The sequence below is a fragment of the Seriola aureovittata genome, chromosome 4, assembly GCF_021018895.1.
Source record: "Seriola aureovittata isolate HTS-2021-v1 ecotype China chromosome 4, ASM2101889v1, whole genome shotgun sequence".
Lineage (NCBI taxonomy): Eukaryota > Metazoa > Chordata > Actinopteri > Carangiformes > Carangidae > Seriola > Seriola aureovittata.
The window spans coordinates 30,081,497-30,106,609 of record NC_079367.1 but is presented as its reverse complement, the minus strand read 5'-3'; the positions used below and the strand labels follow the sequence as shown (position 1 = coordinate 30,106,609).

Genomic DNA, 25,113 nt, shown 5'->3' with positions numbered 1-25,113 from the left:
AAATGGAGACCCACACTACGTTCATCTTTCATTGTTACAACACAATCTGAAATCTCACTTCTTCAAGCACACAGTCTGTAATCCAGATATAAATACACACATAATATTTATGGTAGTGAACTGCTCTGTGAGGACACCTGTGCTGTGACATTTAGCATCAATCAAATGTAAAATGTAACTTTTATTTGATGTGTCACACACACAGCTGGAGACACAGATACACACGCAGCTCTCTATCTCTCCTCACAGGACTCAGTGATGGCTGCTAACACTAACATTGATACCTCTGTGACATCTGACATTCAAAGATCATCTGTGAACATTTGTGCTGTGCGTTATTTCAGAGAAGGAACTAATTTAAGTAAATTTACTCCAGTAATGTTCAGTGTTGCAGTACTTGAACTTTACTTGAGTATTTAAATTTGATGTGACTGCCTGCTTCTATACCACTATAATTATAGATCAGTAGTCACTTGGAAGTTTGAGATCTTACATACAAAATCTATAATTATCTTATAAAATATATGTTTGTACCCTACAGTAGATAAAGTAGCTCAACATTAAAATGCTGCTCACAGATTAATTCATCAATGATGATGGAAGCTGGACACCTACTGAACATGTAAATTGATTAATGATGCTGTTAGTCTGTGTAGTGTTTGGAAACACAACAGGAACACATGACGGTATTGTCTGTGATCAGTATGTGTGTCCTTTGATCTGCAGTCAAAAATATTAATGGTTTAAATATCTCTGTCATGAGTTTATAATCATATTAAAAAAATCTTCTCGTCATTTAAACTTATTACACTATTACATACTGTTATGCACTTTATTTTATTTACATTATTACACTGTACCACAGAGTTTCTCCATATAGTGTTATTATTTCTGGTCCAGCAGCCGACAACACTTAAACGTGTCAGTCCAGTTTGTTCTTGAAAGCAGTTGTTAACATCTGTATATTTATTCTTTTTAAATCTGTCACTGACATTTGGACATTAAATTGTTACTGACATCTAAAAATCTCTAACTGTAAACCCAGTTTAGCCTGGTTTTTAAACTCAAAGAGTAAATGTCATATATATATATATATATACATATATATATATATATATATATATATATATATATACACACATATATATAAATATACTAAACCTCAGCACACAGAGCACAGAAAGCTCATCTCTCCTCAGATTGCTTGGTTTCACCTTGAACAAACAACTGAAAATGTGAAATTAATTTATTTTCAACCAAGATTTGTTTTTTTTAAATAATTCAAAGTCAGAAGAAAAATGACAGATACGAGCAGATCACGGCCCTAGAATCAAGATGTATGACAACGACTCTAGATCATATCAAAGTGAAAAATCCTGCCTCCACCATCATACTGTTTGTTTCAGTAGTTTGAAGATAAGGAGATTTCAGGACTCAGACATGAGATCTCTGTAGAAGAGAATCAGCAGGCCTGACTTGTTGTTGGTGTTCATACCTGAACAGGTCCAGCCTGCATAGTCACGAGATCAGCCGCTGACTCTCCTCAACCCACCTGTCCCTGCTGAACTACTGACATGGCACTTTAATACCCTCTGTCTGCTGCTGTCATTGGCTTCGGAGACAAAATCAGACTGGAAATCCCACAGAGCACCAGGGTCATGAACCGAAGAAGAAACTTAGTAAAACAAATTAAAAGCTCCTGATCAGGGCGTCGAGTGGCGCAGTGGGTTTAGCAGGCGCCCCATGTGCAGAGGCTACAGTCGGCCCTGGTTCGAATCCCGCATCGGACGGCCCTTTACTGCATATCATTCTGTCTCTCTCTCTACTGTACTGTTAAATAAAGGCATAAAAGGCCCAAAAAATATACTTTAAAAAAAAGTTTTTGATCAGTCAGGAAAGAGAGACAGATGTCAGATGACAGATCTGAATGATTGATCAGTAAAGTTGTTGCTAATTTGTGCAGATTTGTAATTTCTTCCCTAAAGCTGACAATTAATTCCCTACATGTATTCAGTTTCTCTGATTGGCTGCAGCACGTCAACATGTTGTCAGTGTGACGAACTGAAAATCCAACAGAGCAGCAGCATCACACAGAAACACACAATCAGAAACAAGGGATGGAAAACTGTTTTTTTAATTCAAACACTTTACACACACGCTTATTTCTTCTACTGAGAGTCTAGGAGACGCAGATTTGATGATTGGCCTTAGGTGTTCCCTCTCCTGCCTGACCCCTCTCACCCTCCTGAAAAGGAGAGTATCCAGCACCGATCTCATAATTGAGCATTTTTAATTTGGATCATTTTCTTTTTAGTTTTTGGTCACTTCTGATAAATTTTTTGTTTTTCCTCATGGAAACTGGATCTTTTTAATCAAGATATTTAACCTGATATTTCATTTGTTTGTTTCTTAAAGGTTCTGTAAATGTCTGTCACTGAAACTAGATGTCGCTGTAAACCACCTGCATCTCAGACCAAAACAAATACTTTGTTGGCCACAACCCTTCTCCCTGATGAAGCCCAGTGAAAGTTTCACTAAACACTCAACAAGAGCTCAACTGAATAAAGTTACCTCACCACAACCATTAACCCACGCTAGCGTTGTTGTAATATGCTACAGCAATGCTGACAGCTAGGGAGCTAGTGAGAGCAACATTTGCCGAACATATAATGGGTGACAGGAGGTTAGCTAACGTTATCATGTCTACTGTAGCTGTCACTTATGAAAACAGACATGTAACATTATGTACCATCAGTACATAAACTGGACCAGTAAACCGGATCAGTACTGTCTCCACAATTGGACTGGGAAAGAAATTCAGCCTTGCACTGATCCACTGGGACTGGCTGCATGAATGACACTGATGGAGCCAGTAAAAACTTAAAAAATGTTATGGATATTTTGATAGTCCACTGCTCCAAAGCCATTACTCCACTATATCTTTACCAAGCGGTAACCTCTGAGACAGAAGAATGAAGCCAACACAGAAGTACTGAAAACTGCAGTTCCTCTAACGACCATGAGAGTCTGGCTCAAACAGTAAGTCATCCCCATAGACTCCCATGTTAAAATGTTTTACAGAAATAAACATTTTTACATGCGCCAGGAGCGCTTCCACATAAAGGCTATAACTCAGGGCAGTCAAGGAGCCTGGACAAGATGGGAGGCTCCTGTGCAGAGACGCATCAGCTGGGCAGACATCTGGAGGACTCCGCAAGGCAGGCTGAGTTTCCTGATCAGAGCAGTGTACGACACCCTCCCATGTCCCCGGAACCTTACTCAGTGGTTCGGGAGTGAGGTAGGCTGTCCGCTGTGCAGTACCTCCAAGGCTAGCCTCCAGCACATTCTGGCAGGATGCAAGGTGGCGTTGGCCCAGGGGCGCTTTAGATGGCGCCATGACCAGGTGCTAGCCAAGTTGGCAGAGCTCCTGGGGTGGCAGCGAACCGCACCCAGGAAACAACAAGACCTGCGCTAGCTGCTTTTGTTAAACCAGGCGAGATGCGCAGAGCACCTACACAGGAAATTACCATCCTGGGATCAGGTAAGGAGTGGCAAATGTTGGTAGACCTAAGAAGACAGCTGGTGTTCCCGAGAGAGATCGTAACAACTACTCTAAGACCAGACATTGTCATGTGGTCTGCAGTGGAGAGAGCAGTCCACATGATCGAACTCACCATCCCTTGGGAAGAGGGCATGACAGCAGCCCACGAGAGGAAACACCTCAAGTATTCTGAGCTGGCAGCAGAGTGCCAAGAGACTGGCTGGAGAGCCAGGGTACATCCTGTGGAGGTGGGAAGCAGGGGCTTTGTTGGCAAGGCGGCAGTCCAACTGCTCCGCAGAGCTGGGTTGACGGGGTCAAGCTTGCGGAAGGCGGTGAAAGAGTTGGGAGAAGAGGCCGAGAAAGGCGAGCTACTGGCTGTGGCTTCGGAGGAAGGAAAGTGGATGGGGGCTAACACCCCATTAAGGGCAGTTGCAGGGAGTGGCGGGGAGACGTCCCCATACGCCACTGCCCCCCCGCCGGGAGATGTACTGGCATAGGGGGCGAAACATCCGTGAACGGCGGCTTCCAGCTGATGACCCTGCAGCTGCCCGCACTGGCACCGGAGGAGGTGCGACAGGCCGGAAGGCCGAAGCAGGGACCAACATCTGACCTGTGCAATGACCTTACAGCCTGGTGCAAAAACAGTTTTGGTCTCTAGAGCATTTCCTCCTTCATGACAACTGTTTATATGACTCATCTGTTTACATTTTATTAAGGATTAAATTTACGTAGAATTGAGGGCGTGGCCTCTTTGAGTGACAGGTGGGTGAGCGTATGCTTGCCACAACCTGTCTGTGGTCGTCTCCGCTCCCCTCCTCTTTGTTCATTTTTGGATAAGTTTGGGATTAGCTTGGAGTTAGGGCGGAGTCAGGCACTACTAAGATGGCAACAGTGGAGCATTTTTACGTTCTATGAACTTTACACAGAAAATAGTTGTTTGCTGCTGTAGTATTGTTTAAAATTTCCCTTACAAAACCTTTAACAGGAGGGACTCACATGCACTAACATACACGTGCTGTTGGAACCAAAACAAAGACCAGAGAAACTCATATTACAACACACACAGAGGGGTGTGGCTTCGTTCTCTGCTCACAATGCCTTTACGCCACTATATCTTTACATAGAAAATAGTTGTTTGCTGCTGTAGTATTGTTTAAAATCTAGCTTACAGAACCTTTAAGAGTGGGACACAGTGTGTATAAAGTGACAGCATGTCAGCGTCTTCAGGATGTGCTTTCTTATCTCTGTGGTTCTGACGCCGTAGATGATCGGGTTGAAGCAGCTTGGGAACAGCAGGTACATGGTGCTGAAGAAAACCCGACTGGCGGCAGGAAGACCAACTCTGATCCGGTAGGAAAGGAAAGCAGTAAGCGCCACAGTCAGGCTGATGCTGATGACCACAATGTGGGTGATGCAAGTATCAAGAGCTTTGAAACCTGATCTGCCGGACTTCAGCACAGACCTGAATATCACCACATAAGAGGCAGTGATGAAGATGAAGTCGGCCACAGGGATGAGGAACACAGCCAGTAACCCCACAAGGTTGTTAATGGTGGTGCTTCCACAGGCCAGCTCCACCAAGGCCATGTGCTCACAGAAACAGTGATTTATCACATTAGAAGCACAGAAGGACAAGGGCCCTGCAAGACTCACAAACGCTGTGATTATGAGGATGTTTCTGATCACAGGTGGGATCATAAACCTGAGAAACCTCTGTAGCGCCATGCGTTCATGGTAGTAGAGTGGTGTGCAGATGGCGAAGTAGCGGTCCAATGCCATCCACACCAGTAACGTGGACTGAAAAGTTCCAACAAAGTGAATGAAGTGCATTTGAACCAGGCAGCCAATCAGAGAGATTCCCCTCCAGTCAAACAGGAAGTTCAGCAGCATGTTGGGGACGAAGAACAGAGGGAGGCTCAGGTCCACGCACGCCATGCCGGCGATGAGGACGTACATCGGGGAGTGGAGGCTTCTCTGTGAGATGATGATGTACAGCAGCAGGGAGTTGGCCGACAGCGACACGGTGAACATGATGGAGAACGGGATGAAGAGGACGGGCCTCAGAGCTCCCAGTTCACTGAAGCCATCGAGGATGAAATGTTTGTGTGAGGAGACGTTGTCCATCCTCCTCTTCTCCTACAACCTCCTCGTCCAGGGTTTCAGTTCAATCAGCCTGAGAACAGAGACACATTCATCTGTGAAGTCAGTTCAGTTATCCACAGCTGCAGAATATGTCTTTGTAACCTGCTTTCCATTTGCACACAACCAATAAAGAAATGGAGACCCACACTACGTTCATCTTTCATTGTTACAACACAATCTGAAATCTCACTTCTTCAAGCACACAGTCTGTAATCCAGATATAAATACACACATAATATTTATGGTAGTGAACTGCTCTGTGAGGACACCTGTGCTGTGACATTTAGCATCAATCAAATGTAAAATGTAACTTTTAGTTGATGTGTCACACACACAGCTGGAGACACAGATACACACGCAGCTCTCTATCTCTCCTCACAGGACTCAGTGATGGCTGCTAACACTAACATTGATACCTCTGTGACATCTGACATTCAAAGATCATCTGTGAACATTTGTGCTGTGTGTTATTTCAGAGAAGGAACTAATTTAAGTAAATTTAGAAGTTTGATACAAAATAACTTTGGTAGTGGTGATCTGTCCTCACCACCACATTCACACCAGAGCCTGCCACCACAGGTATATGCTCATGCCAGAATACAGTTAAATTTAATTTATTAAGTAAGATTTAATTAAATACGTCAAAATCATTTTTTTTGTTTTTTGCCTCATAATCTGTTTGAGTCTCTTTTCTGTGTCAGTTCAGATGACAACATGCCGTTTATGTGGCTTTACAAATTAGACTTGATTTTTACAATATGGAAAAACACAGTGACAATTCTGAGTGAAGAGATTACAAAAATATGAAGTTAGATGAACAATATGAGCTCAACTGGTTCATGTGTGACAGTCCAGTGGGAAAACAAAATGTTGAAATCAGATAATGATTACATAAATGTGATGATTTTTCATGCATAATCTTTTTTTATCTGTAGGTTACTTTGGCACAACGACAGACATGTAGCTGATTGGTCATTTAATTGTTAATTTTTCATTTGTTTATTAATCACACTGAGTATTTTTTCCATTTTTTAGCACAGATAAACTGATTTTCTTCTTTTTCTTGGTCAATAAGTGCAATGAATTATCTCATTTTGTTGTAAGATCTCCTCTGTCATTTCTAGAACATGTCAAGAAAAAGAGATTTTCAGACTGTGTTGTTTGGATCATTAAACAGTAGACAGCTACAAAAAAAATCTCAACCCCCACCTGATGTTACTAAAAACTTTCACTCACATTTGTCATGAATTAAGATTTTCTGCAGTATTTGCAAGTTGTTGTAGGGTTCAAAGGTCAGCTGCGACCACTACTGATCAAACTACCTGTCCCTATAGTTCATCATACATCAGTCATAACACATCAGCATTAGTAGGAAGAATATCAGCAAAATGAGAACAACACATTCTGTACATGTTCAACAGAATCTACTGTGATAACACAAGACCCAAACTCCTGATGTAATTATATAATTATACTTTATATAATTATAACATAATTATATATTTTATATAATTATATAAAAGAATGATTATCTTGTCACTTCAGGCTCATCAGTGTCTTCTGGTGATGCTGCCTGTTTTTTTGGGGACCACAGTCTTTAACAGTTAACCAAACACCTTCCCCTGTTCCTCTTCCACCTCCCTCAAGCAGCATTAAAGAAGAGTTTCCCCTCATTTGAACTGGGGGGTTCTACAGATAAAGAAGGATAAAGGGTGTGCAGGCTGTAAAGGCCGCGGTGGAAAATGTGTGATTTCCAGCTGTATAAATAAAGTTGACTTCACTTGACAACAGACATTGAGAAGCCATGCCTACCAAACACTCAGTATTTCTTCTGACTTCTCAACAGCAAACATCTGCCAAAAGAAAATTAATACATCAACTCCATGAAACATTTTCACATACAAGGCTCACAAAGAGCAGAGGAGCCTGATCTTTCTTGAAAGACAGAACTTTAACACACTTAAACACACAAGGATTAATCAACAGATTCAGACAGTGGAGTGAAATCATTGAACAGTGCTGCTAGTGAACAGTAAGACAGGTCTCAGCTGCTTTTACTTGTTGGTGTGTGGAGTTTGTCCCCTCTGCAGGTTGATGAGATCAGCCGCTGACTCTCCTTCACCCACCTGTCCCTGCTGAACCACTGACTTAGCACTTTCATACCCTCTGTCTGCTGCTGTCATTGGCTGTAGAGACAAAATCCCACAGAGCACAAGAGTCATGAAGCAAAGAAGAAGAATACTGAATGTAGTTGTTGCTAAATTGTGTGAACAGATTTGCAATTTGTTGCCTCAAACTGGCATGTCCCACCGGGAGGAGACCTCGAGGTCGACCAAGGACACGCTGGATTATATCTCTCGGCTGGCCTTGGAACGCCTCGGGATTCTCCCGGAGGAACTGGTGGAAGTGGCTGGGGAGAGGGCCGTCTGGACCTCTCTGTTGAGGCTTCTGCCCCCGCGACCCGGATCCGGATAAGCGGGAGAAGACGAGACGAGACGAGACGAGATTTACGAAGTCAAGAGTACAGAGACTTGTCCTTTGCAAGATACAATAGGAAGGTAATTTCACCAGCTTTCACCAGTGCTGTCTCTGTTTTATGATGCATCTAAATCCTGACTGAAAAAAATAGTTGTTCTGTCACATAACAATTTGGAAGGTTGGATATAGGTATATTGTTGGCTAACACACCTAAATCAAGAGTTAGCTTCATGAGAGGAGGTTTAATTACAGCTACTTCAAAGGTTCTGGTTCATAACCAGTTAATGAAGACAGACTGATCACATCTACTGAGAAGTGGCAACTAAGGGTAAAACCTCGTGAGCCTAGTTGGGATCAAAGAGACAGGTTGATGGTTTAGATTTGTGGTCACAAATACCAGTCGGGGTCCGGAACAAGATGCCGTCCTATCCTAATAATAATAATTATTAAAAGTACATCAAAACAAAGAGCTTTTGAAAAATGTGCATTTTAAAATGATGTGTTATCGCTCATCGTCACAATACACCAAACCACTCCTCATCACTACTTAACCAGTACATGTTAGATTGAAGGATATCAGGAGACTGATTAATCCCAGTCATAAGGTATACTCATATTATTCACCTTGCCATAAATCATACTACTGCATAGATTTCCTTTTGGTTAACAACTCTATCACTCATAAGATAACTGATCCAGCCATCCATAGCATCATTATCGCTGACCATGCTCCCATAAGCATTACCCTCTTAACAGAACACCAACCTCCCCCTCCTCCTAATTCCTCAGTTACTGAATGGGCATCTTTCATCAAAATCAATAACATTCTTAAATATAGATAAATATGTAGCAGCATATGTGTCATCCAGTAAGTGAAAGAGAAAAAAAATGCAGCACAGAAATGTTGACGATATGTTTGAAGTCATTCGGAAACAGAAATGACAGAGTTTGTCCAGCAAAGGGCACTGACAGTTTTATCTTTACACTGTAAAATGTCCCAAATAGCAGAGGTCACAATCATGGAAACCTGCAGTGGGGAGCTTTCATCTCCCCTCTCTGGCAGTGAGAGGAATTACACAAACAGTGTGGAATACAGAGAAATTTGAGCATCACAATTCCAGGATAAAAATTCATTATTTAGGTAGAATAAACGTAATAGCTACATAGCCAACTCCAAACGTTTTACAAATACCAACCTGTCCAAAAGTAGTAAGGAGACACCCATACCTGCTTTCAGTCTCTTCTCTTCTGTCATCCTGTCCAACAAGGAAAAGTCACACTGATGTGTCTGTCCTTCTTCAGACTGTAATCCTTCCTCTGAACACCGAGTTTCTTTCTTATCTGGAGGATTAGAAACTTTTCTTGGACACTGTCCCGCCATAGGCTGCACCATGTGACTGCTCTGTTTCCATTGCAATGGTTACGCCTTCTGACATCATGTTCTGTTGTCTGTATATAAACATATCTGGAGGCTCAACACAAGCATAGCACAAGCATAGACAGCTGCATAATGTTTCCGGTACTATTATTGTGTAGGTTCGTACCTGTGTATTTCACCTAGGAACCTTCAGCATGTTGTACTGTTGCACAGGGGGACACGACAGAACGCTTTCCTCAGCTCTGGCAAACTGGTTGCTTGACATAAAACTTGTCACTCCCATTGTGCAGCACAAGAAAGTCAGGAAAGTGTCCACAGACAGGAAGTTTAAAACTCTGGTATGCAGAGATTTACCTGGAGCTGAGAGTGTTAAACAGGACTAAGTGAAAGAATGAAACGGATGTTCATTTATTTTTAAAAGTCCTGTACTCCAGCTTTAATAACCCACTGTAGGGGAGCCTTATCAAAATGTTTATGTTGAAAACATGGATCCTGATGATATATCTTATTTGTAATCATTGTCACAACTGTAAGGGTTTGAGGGGTAAGGCTGGACCCAAATGCAGCCAACACATGGGAGACAGTGCAGACAGGTTTATTTAACAAAAGAACTTATATCACAAGCACAGGGAACCATAGGGGATGACAACAGGAGAACATGAACAGGTAACATGAACAGACCAAAAACAAACCAGACATGAACAGACTACGTGAACAGATTGAGGATTAAACAGCCATGAACAGATCGAGGACAAACCCAGAGATCAACAGAAGAACCGACACAGACAAAGGGAAGCACAAAGACTATATAGACAAGGGAGGCGAGGGTGATTGAACACAGGTGAAACACATTATGGCGGGGCAGACAATCACCACACAGAAACAGGACCAAGACAGGAAGCAAAAACACTGACACACAAAGAAACCAAATTACAAAATAAAACAGGAAGTGAGAAAAGTCCAAACAAAACTAACAAAACGTGTCTGCCATAGCAAACCATGACAATCATTACAATTTCCATTATGAATATTTGTATTGGCATTGAATAATCAAGGATCCAAACTCTAATTTTGTGTGTTGGAGGTTAATGAGGTCCTCCTCATCAAAGAGTCAAAGTTTCTCTTTGAGCCTGTTTGGGAGCCTGTTAGTCACTGTACTTGATGTAAACATATTTATGTTAGTAATTTCATTAAACAGGAGGCCTTTGTGTCTTTGTGCTGAACTGTGTAGAAATCTCTGAATTAATGTGGGACCTGGCCACCCCGGGAGCACATTACTTCATTCTTTAAGGGTAATGCATGACTGTTTTCATAGAAGTTAAACATGTAAACTGAGCCACAGTGTGATGTATGGTGGACAGAGAGGGTCAGTGTAAACTGATGTGTGATTACATCATTGTTACTGCATTATTTGTAAGTAATGAGCCCCAGTGGAGCTCCTCTCTTCATCGGCTTCATCAACAGCAGCTATTTCCATCTGTAACAACACGAGGCCGGACCCCAGAGCCCGGAGTCTGTGTGGACACTTGGACGCTCTGGAGGCAGTAAGGCCTTTGCTCCTGTGTAGTGACACCACAGGAAGAAGGGTAATGTGTTATTTTAAGCTGCAGTTGCTACAGCGACCACACAAACACAAACTCAGAGATGTTGGTTTAGAAAACCGCAGTGTAAAAACTTAACACATAGGAAACTCAGTAATTTGAATTAATTCATCAATTGTATTCAATTAAGTACAAATGATTTTCTAAATCCTCAGTTTTTCCTTGGGTTGAGTTCATTTCAATAAAACTCACCTTACTGATAAACAAACTATCACAGGCAATATTTAGTCACTTTTGTGGTTTGTCAGTCATATTATTGTTATTGGATTATCTGGTTCAGTTTTCTTTCAACAGAGAAGATTTGTGCAGCTGTCTGGCAGAATAAACTAAGAAATATGGCTAATTTACAGGATTTAATTCAGTTCTATTTCATGTTTGGGTTTAGACATGGAGAGATTCTGCAATCATGAACAAGGTGGATGAGGGTGTGATAAGTATGTGCACACTAAGAAGGATTTTAAAATACATGGGGCTGTACAGGCGGAAGAATGAGTCCAACCTGCTGGAGGTAGCATCATTCCTTATTGATCAGCTGGAGGGCCACGGACGGCTCCATGGACACAAGCCACCATCTGAACTGCATCCACGCTGGATATGTTTTCACCCAAAGGATAATGAGACATGTGGACTCATATGACAAACTAAAACCATCTGGTATATGTATTAATGGAGCGATTGATGGTTTTTCAAGATTCATTGTGTGGCTTCATTCCTATTCGACAAACAGCAACCCCAAGGTCATCGCTGGTGACGACAGTTTCAGTAGCTTGCTCACTTTCCTTGTGTGTCTCAGCTGTGTGTTGTGAGTCATTTGTGTCTCAAATCTTTCAAATTTACATTTTCCATTTGGGAAGAAAAGGGCTTTAGCATACTGTTATATGTCAGTTTCTTTGGATTCTTTGGGTGCATCAATTGTCCTTGCTCCTTTGTGTTTCCTCATATGTTTACCTTCACGAATCCACCCCAACTAATCTTTTCTAGTTTTTTTTCAGCCATTTTGATGTGTTTTGCATAAGATCTTTTCCGCTTTGGTCTCATGATCATTCCCATTGATGCCCATCTTATTTAGTTTTTTACGCAGTGAATGTTTTTTTGATTGTTTTGCAGTTGTACCTTTATTTTCCCAACAGAAGCGTCTTCCTGCTATCTGATCTCCATATATTGGGATGTAGCCAGCAAGAGTGTCATCATCCATCAAGTCACTGAGTGAGGAATCAATCTGTAAAGAAAAAAGTCATTATTACGACTCAACGAAACTGATAACACCTGAAAACACCCGCGACATACTTCTACCACACGTGTACTCACGCGCCTCATCAGTCACTGAGTCGCTAAAACTGGTAAGGATGGGAACAATAATAAAACGCTTTACGAATGTTTAGGAAGTGAGAGCATCATGGTCACGCCCCACTCAGTCTCACAACAACCAGTTGAAGTTTAAGTTCATCGCTTATTTTACTTGTTTTCCCTGTTGTTGCAATAAACATTATGAAACTTGCTTTGTTTTCCTTAACATGAGAAGGTAGCCTACCAGAGTGCATTCTGGGGCTGGCTACCGCGGTGAAGTTAGTTTTAGAGTAGATTCGACAACCATTCACTCCGGATCCTACCACATTTCACCTGGTGTTGATGGTAAGCTGCTTCTCCACTGGTCCAAAAACCTGCAAAGACCCTCTAATATCGGGCTTTTGTCAGCAATGGAAAAGGGTACAATTGGCATTCACCTCACCTGCCCAGCAGGGTGCTGTTCAACAAGACACACGGCAACTACACCGCGCTCAGGGAAGACAGAGTGAGCTTGACCCTGAGATAAGTTTCAGAAAAAAACAGTTACTGATCTAAGTGTTTCACACTGATACTGACCGCTCCAACTGGTGGCCGAGAGTCTGCTCGGCGGCTAACAGCTCACTCTCTCTCCCTTGTATCTGTATGTGTGCTCTGTGACAGTCAGTTGTGTGTAGCCTCAGTCCCAACAGAAAGGCAAACTCAGCTGGCAGTGTAAGGTATTAGTAAGTAAGTATCCGTGGTTAAAAATATCCAACCTGAAGTAACTTAACTGCAGATGGCTGGCTGGCTCACTAGCTAAATTAGCTGACTCATGACAGCAACGAAGTTGGACGGCCCTTACAAGCAAGGTAATGCATGTTTTACAATGAATGGGCAACAGAAACTAAACTTCCATGTTCTTGTTCCATGCATGAATTCACAACAGCGGGGTGTCTGTGTTTTGAACCATAGTGATACCTGTTCATTGTAAAAGGATGCAAGTTCACCTCTAGTTGTGAATTTGCGTCCATTTCAAGTGATTTTGGGATTTTCTGAGTTTTGTTTATCAGTTTTGTATCAAGCATTTGTAAGTCAGTTTGCTTTCATTACGTTTCAGGTTTTTCCTTTAACAAGTCACCATCTTCTATCATGGCAATAAAGGAAACCATTCATATTATTTATGAAAGCAGGTATGTAACGATTAGTAGAGGAACTAATGCCTTCAAAAGCTGCAATATCTCCACCCGAGGTAGAACAAAGTGCAACTATGTTTTTCATATGTGTCGTTTATGAAATCAATGGTTGTATAAAAATATTTTAATGCGAAGGTAGTTTATTTAGATGATATTTGGATCCTCCCCAAAACTGAAAATAATGAACATTTTGGATTCTACAAAAGGGGTCTGCAGCGTCTGCAATTTCATATATATCTCTAGGAATAATGGTCAGATATGCAAAGGGAAAGAACGATCATAGTTGTGGTAAAAGGAAGCAACTGTAGCCAGGTTTCCATTGCAGTTTTGCACAAAATAGAAACAATTTTTTTTTTTTAAGTCGACACGACACAATTATGAACGGTCTGTGTTTCCATTGAATGATGTTATGCAAATAAAGCTGCAATCGCAACATCATTCCAATGAAAGTCTGCTTCCTCCTTGGAAATTGCTCCCTAAACAAGACTGGAATGCAAAGACAGTGTTTCCATTTCAATTTTGCGAAATATTGCTTTCTCCAAGAGTCTGAAAAATCACGTCATGCGAGCTTATACATCTTTTTCCAACATTTTTGAGTTTTATTCGAAATTCACGTGTTTCCTTTCTCATTTTTAACTTTGCATTTTCAAATTACACATTAAGCAGATTAAAGGAAACACACCTACTGACTGTTGGTTTGAAACAGGAAACAGACAGCAGTGTCCTCTCAGCCTTTCACCACCACAACCTCCTGATTCGGACTCTGTCACTCTATAGCATAGCCTCATAGCTACAACTAAACCATCACTATTAATCAAACAGCAAAATTAAAATGTTTACATACTATAGATCTCGTATTTTAATCTGTATTTCTCATATCAGATTATCATTGTTTTTATTATATCCTCTATTATATTTATTCTGTCATTTTGATATGGATTATCACAAAACAGCATCTTTAGATTTTCTCATGCATTGCATTTAGGCACAATGGTTATGGGTAACATACTGAAGTACACTTTGTATGGTTTATCAACTTTGATAAATTTGTTCTGTGTGATGCTACATTTCCCTGAAATGGATAAAATGTTTAATCTTATGTTAATTCATTCAACAATAATAATAATAATCCAATAACCTACACTAACACTATTTTGCATTGAGAGTACTTTTGATTAGAGTTTGATCAGAGTTGTTGGTGCTGATGAGAAGGATGAGCAGTTTCATACATCTACATATGCACTTCAGTATAGTAATGTAGGGATCAGGAATACCTGTAGGCCCATGTAGTTGGATAATCTTTTGATATGCGCCTCTAACTCTCTCTCAACCTGTAGTATTATTATCCTCTGAGATTATTTCATTTTGATTAGAGTCAAAGCAGCTAACTTTTGCCATTGAGATACTGTCTTAGTTACTTGTGTGACATATGCTGCTCGGTCATTACAAATAAGAAAATACAACATCTTTATTGAGAGGTAATTCAAATATTACAACAGCACAAGAAGCAGGCTGAAGATGCAGGAACATTCAAAAACATTTCAGATTAAGTAATTGATGAATGCACAAAATTGAAATTGAAGAAATTACATTCAGTTTTTCTACACATTGATATAATTATTTTTGTGACATGATATTATCCTCAGCCAAATACAGTACATGATTTGTATATTTTAAAAATATCTGTGTAGAAATAAGCAGTTATAAAAGGTCTTGTTGAGGTAGTGTAGAGTAGCATCCAGTGATGTGTAATGTCATTTTATGTAATTTATAAAATATAAGATATACAGAAAACATAAATAAATACTTATAATGGTAATTTCATATAAAATACATTCACGTTTCTTAGTTTGACAGAAAATGTAGCACAGTTTCTAAAACTGTAAAGTTTAACCATCAGTAATGGGGATGTTATGTTACTATAGTTACAGAGGCAAACAGGTTTGATAGTTCAGTTAATTTATTTTATTTTTTACATTATATCAAAATGCACAGACCTGCATTAGAATACTTAAAGGTCTGATCAAATTAAAGCCAATAAATAAATCTGTTAGATAGATTTATATTAATCGCCTACATTTGACATCAGATTTCTACCTATGACACGGATTTTGGACAGATTAAGTCCATACATTACAGGGTTGAAGAGCGGCTGGCATGTGAGCCAGTACAACGATAAGAATATACGCAGCATACTGGGGACACTCTTCATATTAAACCTGCTCTGTATTAATTCAAAACTAGCCCCAACAGAAAAGTTGAATATGGAAGCAAGGTGAGGTGTGCAGGTGCTGACAGCTTTTTGTCTGGTCTGTTTAGAACCGGAAAAACAAACATTAAGAATCTTCATGTATGTGAACATGATAAAAATGAACGCACCAAAGATTGTACCAAAAGAGGCAATGAGCCCATAAATATTTGTTACTTGAGCATCTGAGCATGCAAGTTTAACAATAGAGTGGCCATCACAGTAAACTTTGTAAATGGTGTTTCCACACAGCTGTGAATGCGCATTCCAATATATTATGACAATACATGCAAGCAAAGGATATAACCATGTTACAGCAATTAGTGTGGCGATCTTGTTAAATGTCATTCGTGCGTTATAATGTAGAGGACAACAGATAGCGAGGTATCTGTCATAAGACATGATGGCTAAGTTTAAATATTCTACAGCTCCATAGGTGTGTACACAATAAATCTGCAGCAAACAAACTGAAGCAGAAACAGTGTGAATGTCAGAGAGGATCTGAACCAGCAGGAATGGAAACAACCCTGTGCTACCATACAGTTCATTTACAAACAGGCTGCACAGAAACAGGTACATGGGTTCATGTAAGCTTCTGTTCAGACAGATCACCACAATCAGCACAACATTTAAACCAACAATAAAAATGTATAAAAACAGGACAATCATGAAATACAAGTACTTCAAATTTCCAGTGTCAAAATAGGCAGCAAGTGTGAAATATGAAACCTGTGAAGAGTTCATCATGGACATCTGGCTCACAAGTTTGCATTGGGGGATTTTGGTAGATTTGTAGAAATCAAACTAATATAAGTGTCAAATTTACACTTTTTTAGACCCACTGCATTAACACACACACAGTATTATGTCTTCTTACAGTACAGAAATTGGGCCTCAGAAACAGAAGTGACAAATTCTCCAAACTTACCATTCCCTTATTTAGAGTCAACGTAATGTTTAAAGACAGTTTATGACATTGTGTGAGTTTTAACATTAATATGAAATCCTGCTGCAGTCATACTGTGACCTTCTCCTAACTTAGAGTTTATCATGATCCTTCTAACAGTTCATAACAATTCTACTGTGCACACAAAACAATGATTGTGCTACCTTTTGTTATACATTTGTAAAAATCTAACTAGATTCAATACTGTCTTGTTTGGCACAAATTTCTATTTAAACATAAAGCACACATGAACAAAAATAGTGTAGTAATCATAAATAAATTCATTACGGAAATAGTTGTAAAAAACATTCCTAAATGGACCATTTTCTTTTGAAAAGTCACTGCAGTGTTTTGCTTACAAGTTTGTAAAATGATGTGAGCATTCACCTGATATCCTGCTCTAGTCTGCGGTAAGCAAGTCACTCGTAACTGAACTGAAACTCTGCTTTCACTTCTCTTAAGCTTTTAAAGACAGAGGACACCCACAGCTGATGTGTGACCTCATTATGAAAGGAACTCATGCTTAATTGATGTCAGCAAAATAGAACAACTTTGTTCACTTGTTGTTTGCAAAGGCTAACCTTAACCCCAACCCCAACTCTTACAGTAACCAAAAACCACTTTAGGAACCACATAATTGGAGTACCCCAAAAGATTCTGTTTTGGTCAACTTGCGTTCATTTCATCCATCTATTTATTTAATCATTCATATCCATTTATCCCAGACCATAGGAACCATAGGAAATGTAAAGTAATCGTTTAACCAAACATACATGTCTGTGCTTGAGGACCCATGCAGATGTGGGGAACACTGGAGATGAGACTGGATGGTGACTGATGGGAAGATCTAGCAGATGACCATGGAAGCATGGTGACAGGAAAATGTTGACCTCTGGGAAAGAATGTGAAAGGGTGTGGAGACTGTTTGTGTAGACTTAAGCATTTCTTCTGGAAGAAGGGTCTCACAAGCAGTTGCTTTGGAAAGGTACCCTCACAGCTGTATGAGTTTAGAGCTAATGGCCGACTTATAGGACTGACTATTTTTATTACTATTGACAAAGGAATATCTACATCTACAGTCCCTTAATATGGGAGTATTTGGAAAAATGCAAAAGGTCTCAAATTAAATTTAACAAGGATGTAGTGGTTAGGTCCATACACCTGGTGAGGCAGGTAGAAAAGCTGGAACAGGTGTCTAACCAGTATCCAGAACTTCCTCATATGTAAACACAAGGTGCAATGGTGAAAAAATTCCTATGAAACCCCCCAATGAAAGATGGTTCACTAGCAAAGAGAGAAGGCCTTCAGTGTCCAAACCATTAGAGGCAAAGCAGAAAGGGAAATGAGACCAGGAAAGTAAACGGGTCAGTTCGTGTAGACTGTAAGGAACAGGGCTGAGGGGCTTTAATTTGGTCTCATAAGAGCAAGGTCAAGTAAAGTGGTTACAATATGGTGAACCATATTGTTAGTGAGTGAAAGTGAGAGTGAAAGTGAGAGTGGGAGTGAAAGTTCACTGAAGTTTACATTTCTGAGGGGATTTCAGCTTCCCTCTGTCTTTATCAGGACCTTAGCCAGTACAGACACTTCGCTTCCTGTCCCTCAAACACCAACAGCAGAGAGTGTACAAAGACAGTGAGTAAAACTCACCTAGACTCACTCACTGACAAAGAGACTGTTTACAACTGGACCCTTTGTTCCAGAACCAGCGGGTTCTTCTCCTCAGCTGTCACCCTGCTCCACGCTGCAACACTTGTCTGTACCACTGTGATTATATCAGAGCCACAGTTTATACATGTTGATACTGCTGATTCAGAATAATGAATATTCATACCAGTTACACCACTGCCTATATTGGTTATGTATTTCACAGTATATCCATATTTGTACTACTCTCTAGTGTTTTTTGGTTACATAGTGTGTACATTGAATTCTTATCATACCTCTAGTTGTTTACCATTTCTATATTTCTATTCTATACTATTTCATAATATTCATACTGTTACTAGTGTTCACATTGTGTATATCTCAGCATATTCATGCCAATGCTCATACTTTATTTTTTTTAGCATATTCATATCTATTCTTACTATTTATTATAACAGACCTATAATGTTTGAATATAAAGAACTTGTATGATCTAAACCAGGGGTTTTGAAAGTGTGTCAAAGTGGGGCCTCCCCTCAGGGAACATAAAGACAGCTGCTTACGACAAAAAAATTATTTTACCTCCTTTTTATTTGGAAGGAAGAGCTGAGTGAATCAGTGCACTGCACACAGCAGCATTGGCTGTCCTTGCCTTTTTAGGCTGGTGCCCCCGAGGACATTAATTCACTTTTATGCTGCAGTCTGCTGGGGCAGCAGCATGTCTGGACTCACTCAGGACTGTTGTGGAGAGACACATGCAATGTAAGATGGACGCCATCTTAGACAATACCAACCATCCTGTCCACAACATTCTGGCAGGACAACTCAGCCAAAGCAAGTGGACTCATTTAACTATTATTGTTTATCATATATTATTAACTATTATTATTCGCCTAGGAAATAAATAAGGTATATATCTATCTGTTGTAATAGAAAAATAAATCTGTACTGGCTTTGTATGACATAAATCTATCCTCACATTTATGCTCCTTATCTGGTGCTGTCTGGTACGAACTAAGGAATTGCTTGTCCTTGAAGATGCAGCTGCTTCTCCTTGACAGTTTGACAGTTTTGATCTTCAGAGGAGGACTTAAGACCTGAGGCTGGACTCATTCAGCACTGCGATCACCAATCCTAACTGGTGAGAATCTGAAAATGTATTTCTAAAAAAGAAAAGGAAAAAAAAGGAAAAAGAGATTTTGTTCTACCAGTCCAAGGTTGAGGTAGAAACCCGGACAGTTTTTAAACAAGGTTTAGGTAGAAACCTCGAAGGTGCACTGACAATTCCACCTTTAAAAGAGTTTACTAACCACAGTACTGGTATATTGTTTGAAGTAAGACGTACAGCAGGTCCTGAATTTCCCCATGGTGGAGGTAGCAGGTGCTGATGGACGTCTAATGTTAGTCCACAAACCATGGACTATGGAAGACATTAAACAGGCAATGACTCCTGTTGAGTCTTTTACCCACAACTTCAGAGATTAATCAGACGGACACAGGGAGCTCCAGTTCAACACAGCTTTACCGGTGGACTTGCAGATTCAGACAGTTACACATATCAATGCGCATTACCTATCAGATGTACTGCTATATTACAGAGGAGGCGTATTACTGCGCTAAAGGAAATAGTTCCATACACTACACTTCCTCCCCCTCTAGACAAATGCTTCTCAATACTGGACAACAGAAAACAGTCCACACAACAAAAAACCTATAAACTTACCTCCATAATAAACAACTTCCTTTCGTATTCAAAATATTATTATTTTTTTGTTTGTTTTTTTGTAATAAAATAACAAGAACAACTTCAAGTTTCACTCGGTCACAACGACATTACAACTCCAGTCTCTTGGGAGGTGCTCTGTGCCTAAGAGGATAACGCCTCTGGACTTGTGGGGTAACCTAAATAGTAGTAGGACACTTTTCAGGAACAAGAGTGTCCGGGGCAGGTGTCTTGTCCATGTCATTCCCTTGTTCAGCACTGGGGGGCATGCCTGGAGATGGTGAGGTGTTGGCCCTTGGCTGTGCATCCAGAATCTGATCCATATGACGCCTCCAGGTGCCCGTTTCTCCAACATCCACCGTGTAGGCCTACATGAGGGGTCCAGTCCTTGTGGCTATCTTTCCAGGTGTCCACTTGTCGCCCCTGTAGTCACGTGCCAAGACCTCCTGTCCAACCTCAAAGTTTCTAGCTGCTTTCGTCGGCAAGTGGCTGAACTTTTTGTTCTGCACGACTCTGCGCAGATCAGGTTTCAGAAGATCAATGTGTGATCTGAAGTTCCTGTTCATGAACAACATGGCAGGTGTTTGGCTTGTTGTGGCATGAACAGAGTTTCGGTAGCCAAAGAGGAAACTGTCCACCTTGTGCTGAAGGGTCAAGTCCTCAGTTTCCATAGCTTTGATGGACTTCTTGAAGGTCTGGACGAACCTCTCGGCTAACCCGTTCGTAGCTGGATGGTGCGGCGCTGATCTTAAGTGCTTGATGCCATTTTTTCTTATGAACAGACTGAACTCCTCTGACGTGTATTGTGGTCCGTTGTCACTCACAATCTGTTCAGGAAGGCCATTTCTAGCGAAAATGGACCCGAGAGCAGCTACAGTCCTCTCTGATGTAGTTGACTTCATCACTATCACCTCAGGCCACTTGGAGTGAGCGTCAACTGCAACCAGGAACATGGAGTTAATGAATGGCCCAGCGAAGTCAATATGCACCCTTTGCCATGGGGCAGACGGCCACTCCCATGGGTGTAGAGGTGCATGCGGTGGTTCATTCTGACCTCTACGACACCCTGAGCAACCTTTAGTGATGTCTTCTATTTGTTTATCTATACCCGGCCACCAGACATAGCTATGGGCTAGACTCTTCATTTTGACTGTGCCCAGGTGTCCTTCATGGAGAGTCTCCAATACTCTGGTGCGTAGTGTTGGCGATACTACAACAGGGGATCCACACAGCAAGGTTCCCCTGACACACTGAGAGCTGGTCACGTCTGGCTGAAAACTCTGGAAACATGGGGTTACCATGAGCTGGCCATCCCTGCATGGTAATATTGATACAAGGGGTTGGTGGTCCGTTACAAGTGTGAACCGTCGCCCATAGAGGTACAGGTGAAACTTCTTAACACCCCATATGAGGCTGAGGGCTTCACGATCTATCTGTGCATAATTGCATTCTGCACTCGTCAGCGATCTTGACACGTACACAATAGGGCGTTCAGATCCATCCTTCATGCGACAAGACACCACCAATTCCATAGGGACTAGCATCATATGCTAGTCTGATGGGCAGCGTTGGGTCATAATGGGTTAACAGTTCATCTGATGTGACCAGTCTTTTCGTTTCAGTGAATGCTCTGTCACATTCCTCAGACCACTCCCACTTCACTCCATTCTGTAGGAGTGCATTCAGTGGGTGCATCACTGTAGCAAAGTTCGGGAGGAACTTATGATAATAATTGATGAGACTTGAGGTGCGACACATTTCCTGGTTTCGGTGCTTGAAGCACAGCTTCAATTTTCTCTTTTGACTTGTGTAAGCCATGCTTGTCAATGACGTGCCCGCAGTATGATATTTCGTTCCTGAAAAACTCACACTTGCTCCTCTTTGCTCGCAGGCCATACTCACTCAGCCGAGTGAGCACGTTGTTGAAGTTTTCCAGGTGCTCACTATCACTCTTTCCTGTCACGATGATGTCGTCAAGGTAACATTGTGTACCAGGGATTCCTTGGAGCACTTGGTCCATTGCTCTTTGCCATAATGCTGGAGCTGATGCAACACCAAAAACGAGCCTGTTGTATTGAAACAGCCCCTTGTGGGTGTTAATCGTGAGGTACTTCCTGCTTGACTCTTCAACCTCCTTCTGTAGGTAGGCATGTGCAAGGTCAATCTTTGAAAACTTTTCCCCTCCAGCCAATGAAGCAAAGATGTCTTCTATGAGTGGAAGGGGGTACTGCACTGTACGCAGCACAGGATTGACGCTGACTTTGAAGTCCCCACATATGCGAACAGCTTCAGCCTTTCCTTTCTTGATCACAGGAACAATGGGCGTGGCCCAGTCACTCCATTCAACCCGTGACAAAACTCCAGAGTCCACCAAGCTCTGAAGTTCAGCCTCCACCTTTGGGCATATGGCATACGGTACTGGACGGGCTTTGTGGCATTTTCCTCCAACTCAATCATAGCCTTTATCCCCTTCAGCGTACCAATGCTCTTATTAAACACTTCCTCATGGGCCTTGAGTAGCTGCGACAGCCTCTGTGTGGCACTGTCCGAGCTGTTGTCAGCTGTTGACATACGTAGAGCTTTAATGGAGTGCCAGTCGAGTCGGATCTTCCTCAACCATTCACGGTCGAAAAGTGGTAGGCCTCCCCTCTGTAGCACATACAGCGTTAACCGTCGTGTCACTCCTTTGTATGTAACATCCACCTTCAACTTGCCTTTTGGGCACACCTTTTGGCCCGTATAGGTCTTGAGTTTCAGGTTGGTCTTTAATAACCGTAGGTTAGGAAACAGCCGTTTGTAATCAGCGCTAGAAATAACAGATACAGCCGATCTTGTGTCTAGCTCCATCTTTAATTTCACACCTGACACAGCTGGTGTGATCCAGATTATTTCTCTGTCTTCCTCTTCAGTTATGCTGTGTAACTGTAATGAAGCCAGTCCATTTGCATCAGACTCTGATTCTGATCCACTTTCAACTTTAGTGACATTGTGTACACGTTTTGCTTTGAACTTGGACTTTTTATCCTTGTGTGTCCTCTCTCTGTGTACTTGTTTGTTGTCGGATTTTTGTCTGCATACTCTCTCTATGTGCCCTGGTTTGTTACACTTCCTGCACACTTTATCCTTAAAACAGCAGTCCTTTGCCTCATGAGAGGTTTTGCCACATCTGTAACACTTCCTGTCATTCATTGACATTTTATGCAAGCCACTGTCCACACTCCTTTTCTGCAGCTCCAAAGCGTCCCTGTCTGCTGTCTCCATTGACACTGCAATAGATAATGCTTTATCCAGTGTGAGATCTTTTTCTGACAACAGCCGTTTTTGTGTGCCCTGACAATGCATACCACCCACCAGTCAGTCATGCAATGCATCAGAAAGTCCATCTCTAAACTCACAAAACTTGGACAGTTTGCGCAGTTCAGCCAGTTGTAGTAAACGTTCATTAGTCTGTACTCAGCAATATCACTATGTACTCGGCATTACAAATGTACTGAATGTTTAACATGAAAACCAATGTGTCATCTATAGCCACAAATGAAGTGACATTGCACGGGAGCCAGTTACACCAAGTAACCTGGTATGGAGGAATAAAGTCCTTTTTAAAAAAAAAGCCCCTGAAAATAATGGTGTCAGCAGAAAGGGGTCTGGCAAGGCTTAGGCTAGGAAATATCTATCTATCTATCTATCTATCTATCTATCTATCTATCTATCTATCTATCTATCTATCTATCTATCTATCTATCTATCTATCTATCTATCTATCTAGTGAACTGCTCTGTGAGGACACCAGCACTGTGACTTTTAGCATCAATCAAATGCAAAATGCAACTTAGTTGATGTGTCACACACACAGCTGGAGACACAGATACACACGCAGCTCTCTATCTCTCCTCACAGGACTCAGTGATGATCTTAATACTGCTAACACTAGCACTGCTTCAACTGCTTTTAACGCCATACACACATAACAGACACCATTATGAGTAAGTAAATAACAAGAAAAAGTAAATGACATTTACTGAAGTACAGTTACAAAATGCTTCTTTTTTACTTGAGTATTTCCATCTTTTGCTACTTTATACTTTGACTCCACTACATACTGTATGTGTGAGAAACATGAGTATTTTTAGACAGGTCTTCTAAGTCAAATGACCATAGAGGTTGTCTGTCCCTCTGTACCCTCTGGTACAACCTATATGGAAACCTATGCGAAAGGTTTGGTTAGGTTTAGGTATAAAATCAACTTGGTTAGGTTTAGGGAAAGATAATGACTGAGGTTAAGGTCATAGAACAGTCATGACTATGGTAAGGGGAAACCAACTTTGTGTTCACCCTTCCACCACAACCTCCTGATGCGGACTCTGTCACTCTATAACATAACCTCATAGCTCCACTAAAACATCACTATTAATCAACCGGCAAGATTAAAATGATGTTTGTATATTATTGTTCTCATATTTTGATATGTGTTATATTTTTCATATCAGGGTTAGAGTTATTTTGATCTCGATTTTCAGAAAACTTTTGAATTTACAGACTCTCTGTACACTATATACATGATATTATCCTCAGTCAAATACATGATTTGTATTTTTTTAAATATCTGTAGAAAAAATGTGTCTAGTGCTGCAGCTCTAAAGGCCGTTTTGAGGACATATAGAATACCATCCCGTGAAGTGTAATGTGACAAATAAATACTTATGATGGCAAATTTTATTTCTCATTTCATATAAGACAAATTCAGTTCATTTCTTAGTTTGATACAAAATGTTGCACAGTATTGTTTCTAAACTGTGAAGCTTTACCATCAGTATTGGAGACATTATGTTTCTACATTTACAGAAGCAAAAAGGTTGAATAGTTCAGTTCATTAACTTTATTTTTTGTATTTATAATAAAATGCACAGTAGTGCATTAGAATACTGATCAAATTAAACAAATCTTTTAGACGAC

The 25,113-nt window shown here is 40.9% G+C and overlaps 3 protein-coding genes across 3 annotated transcripts; all 3 read right to left on the bottom strand.

The window, feature by feature from the left end:
- Positions 1-4,680: 4,680 nt before the first annotated feature.
- LOC130167998 (olfactory receptor 52K1-like) lies at positions 4,681-5,815 on the bottom strand. The gene has a single exon (XM_056374555.1). It carries the CDS (start codon positions 5,663-5,665, stop codon positions 4,718-4,720), a length of 948 nt encoding a protein of 315 aa, XP_056230530.1. The 5' UTR covers positions 5,666-5,815; the 3' UTR covers positions 4,681-4,717.
- Positions 5,816-15,664: 9,849 nt separating this feature from the next.
- LOC130167830 (olfactory receptor 6N1-like) lies at positions 15,665-16,606 on the bottom strand. The gene has a single exon (XM_056374327.1). The coding sequence runs from the start codon at positions 16,598-16,600 to the stop codon at positions 15,665-15,667; it is 936 nt and encodes a 311-aa protein (XP_056230302.1). The 5' UTR covers positions 16,601-16,606.
- Positions 16,607-19,970: 3,364 nt separating this feature from the next.
- LOC130167829 (uncharacterized protein K02A2.6-like) lies at positions 19,971-23,007 on the bottom strand. Its single transcript, XM_056374326.1, is given in 4 exon segments — positions 19,971-21,666; positions 21,668-21,901; positions 21,903-22,587; positions 22,641-23,007. Coding segments are annotated over 4 exon segments (2,613 nt in total). The 3' UTR covers positions 19,971-20,339.
- Between the last annotated feature and the right edge of the window lie 2,106 nt (positions 23,008-25,113).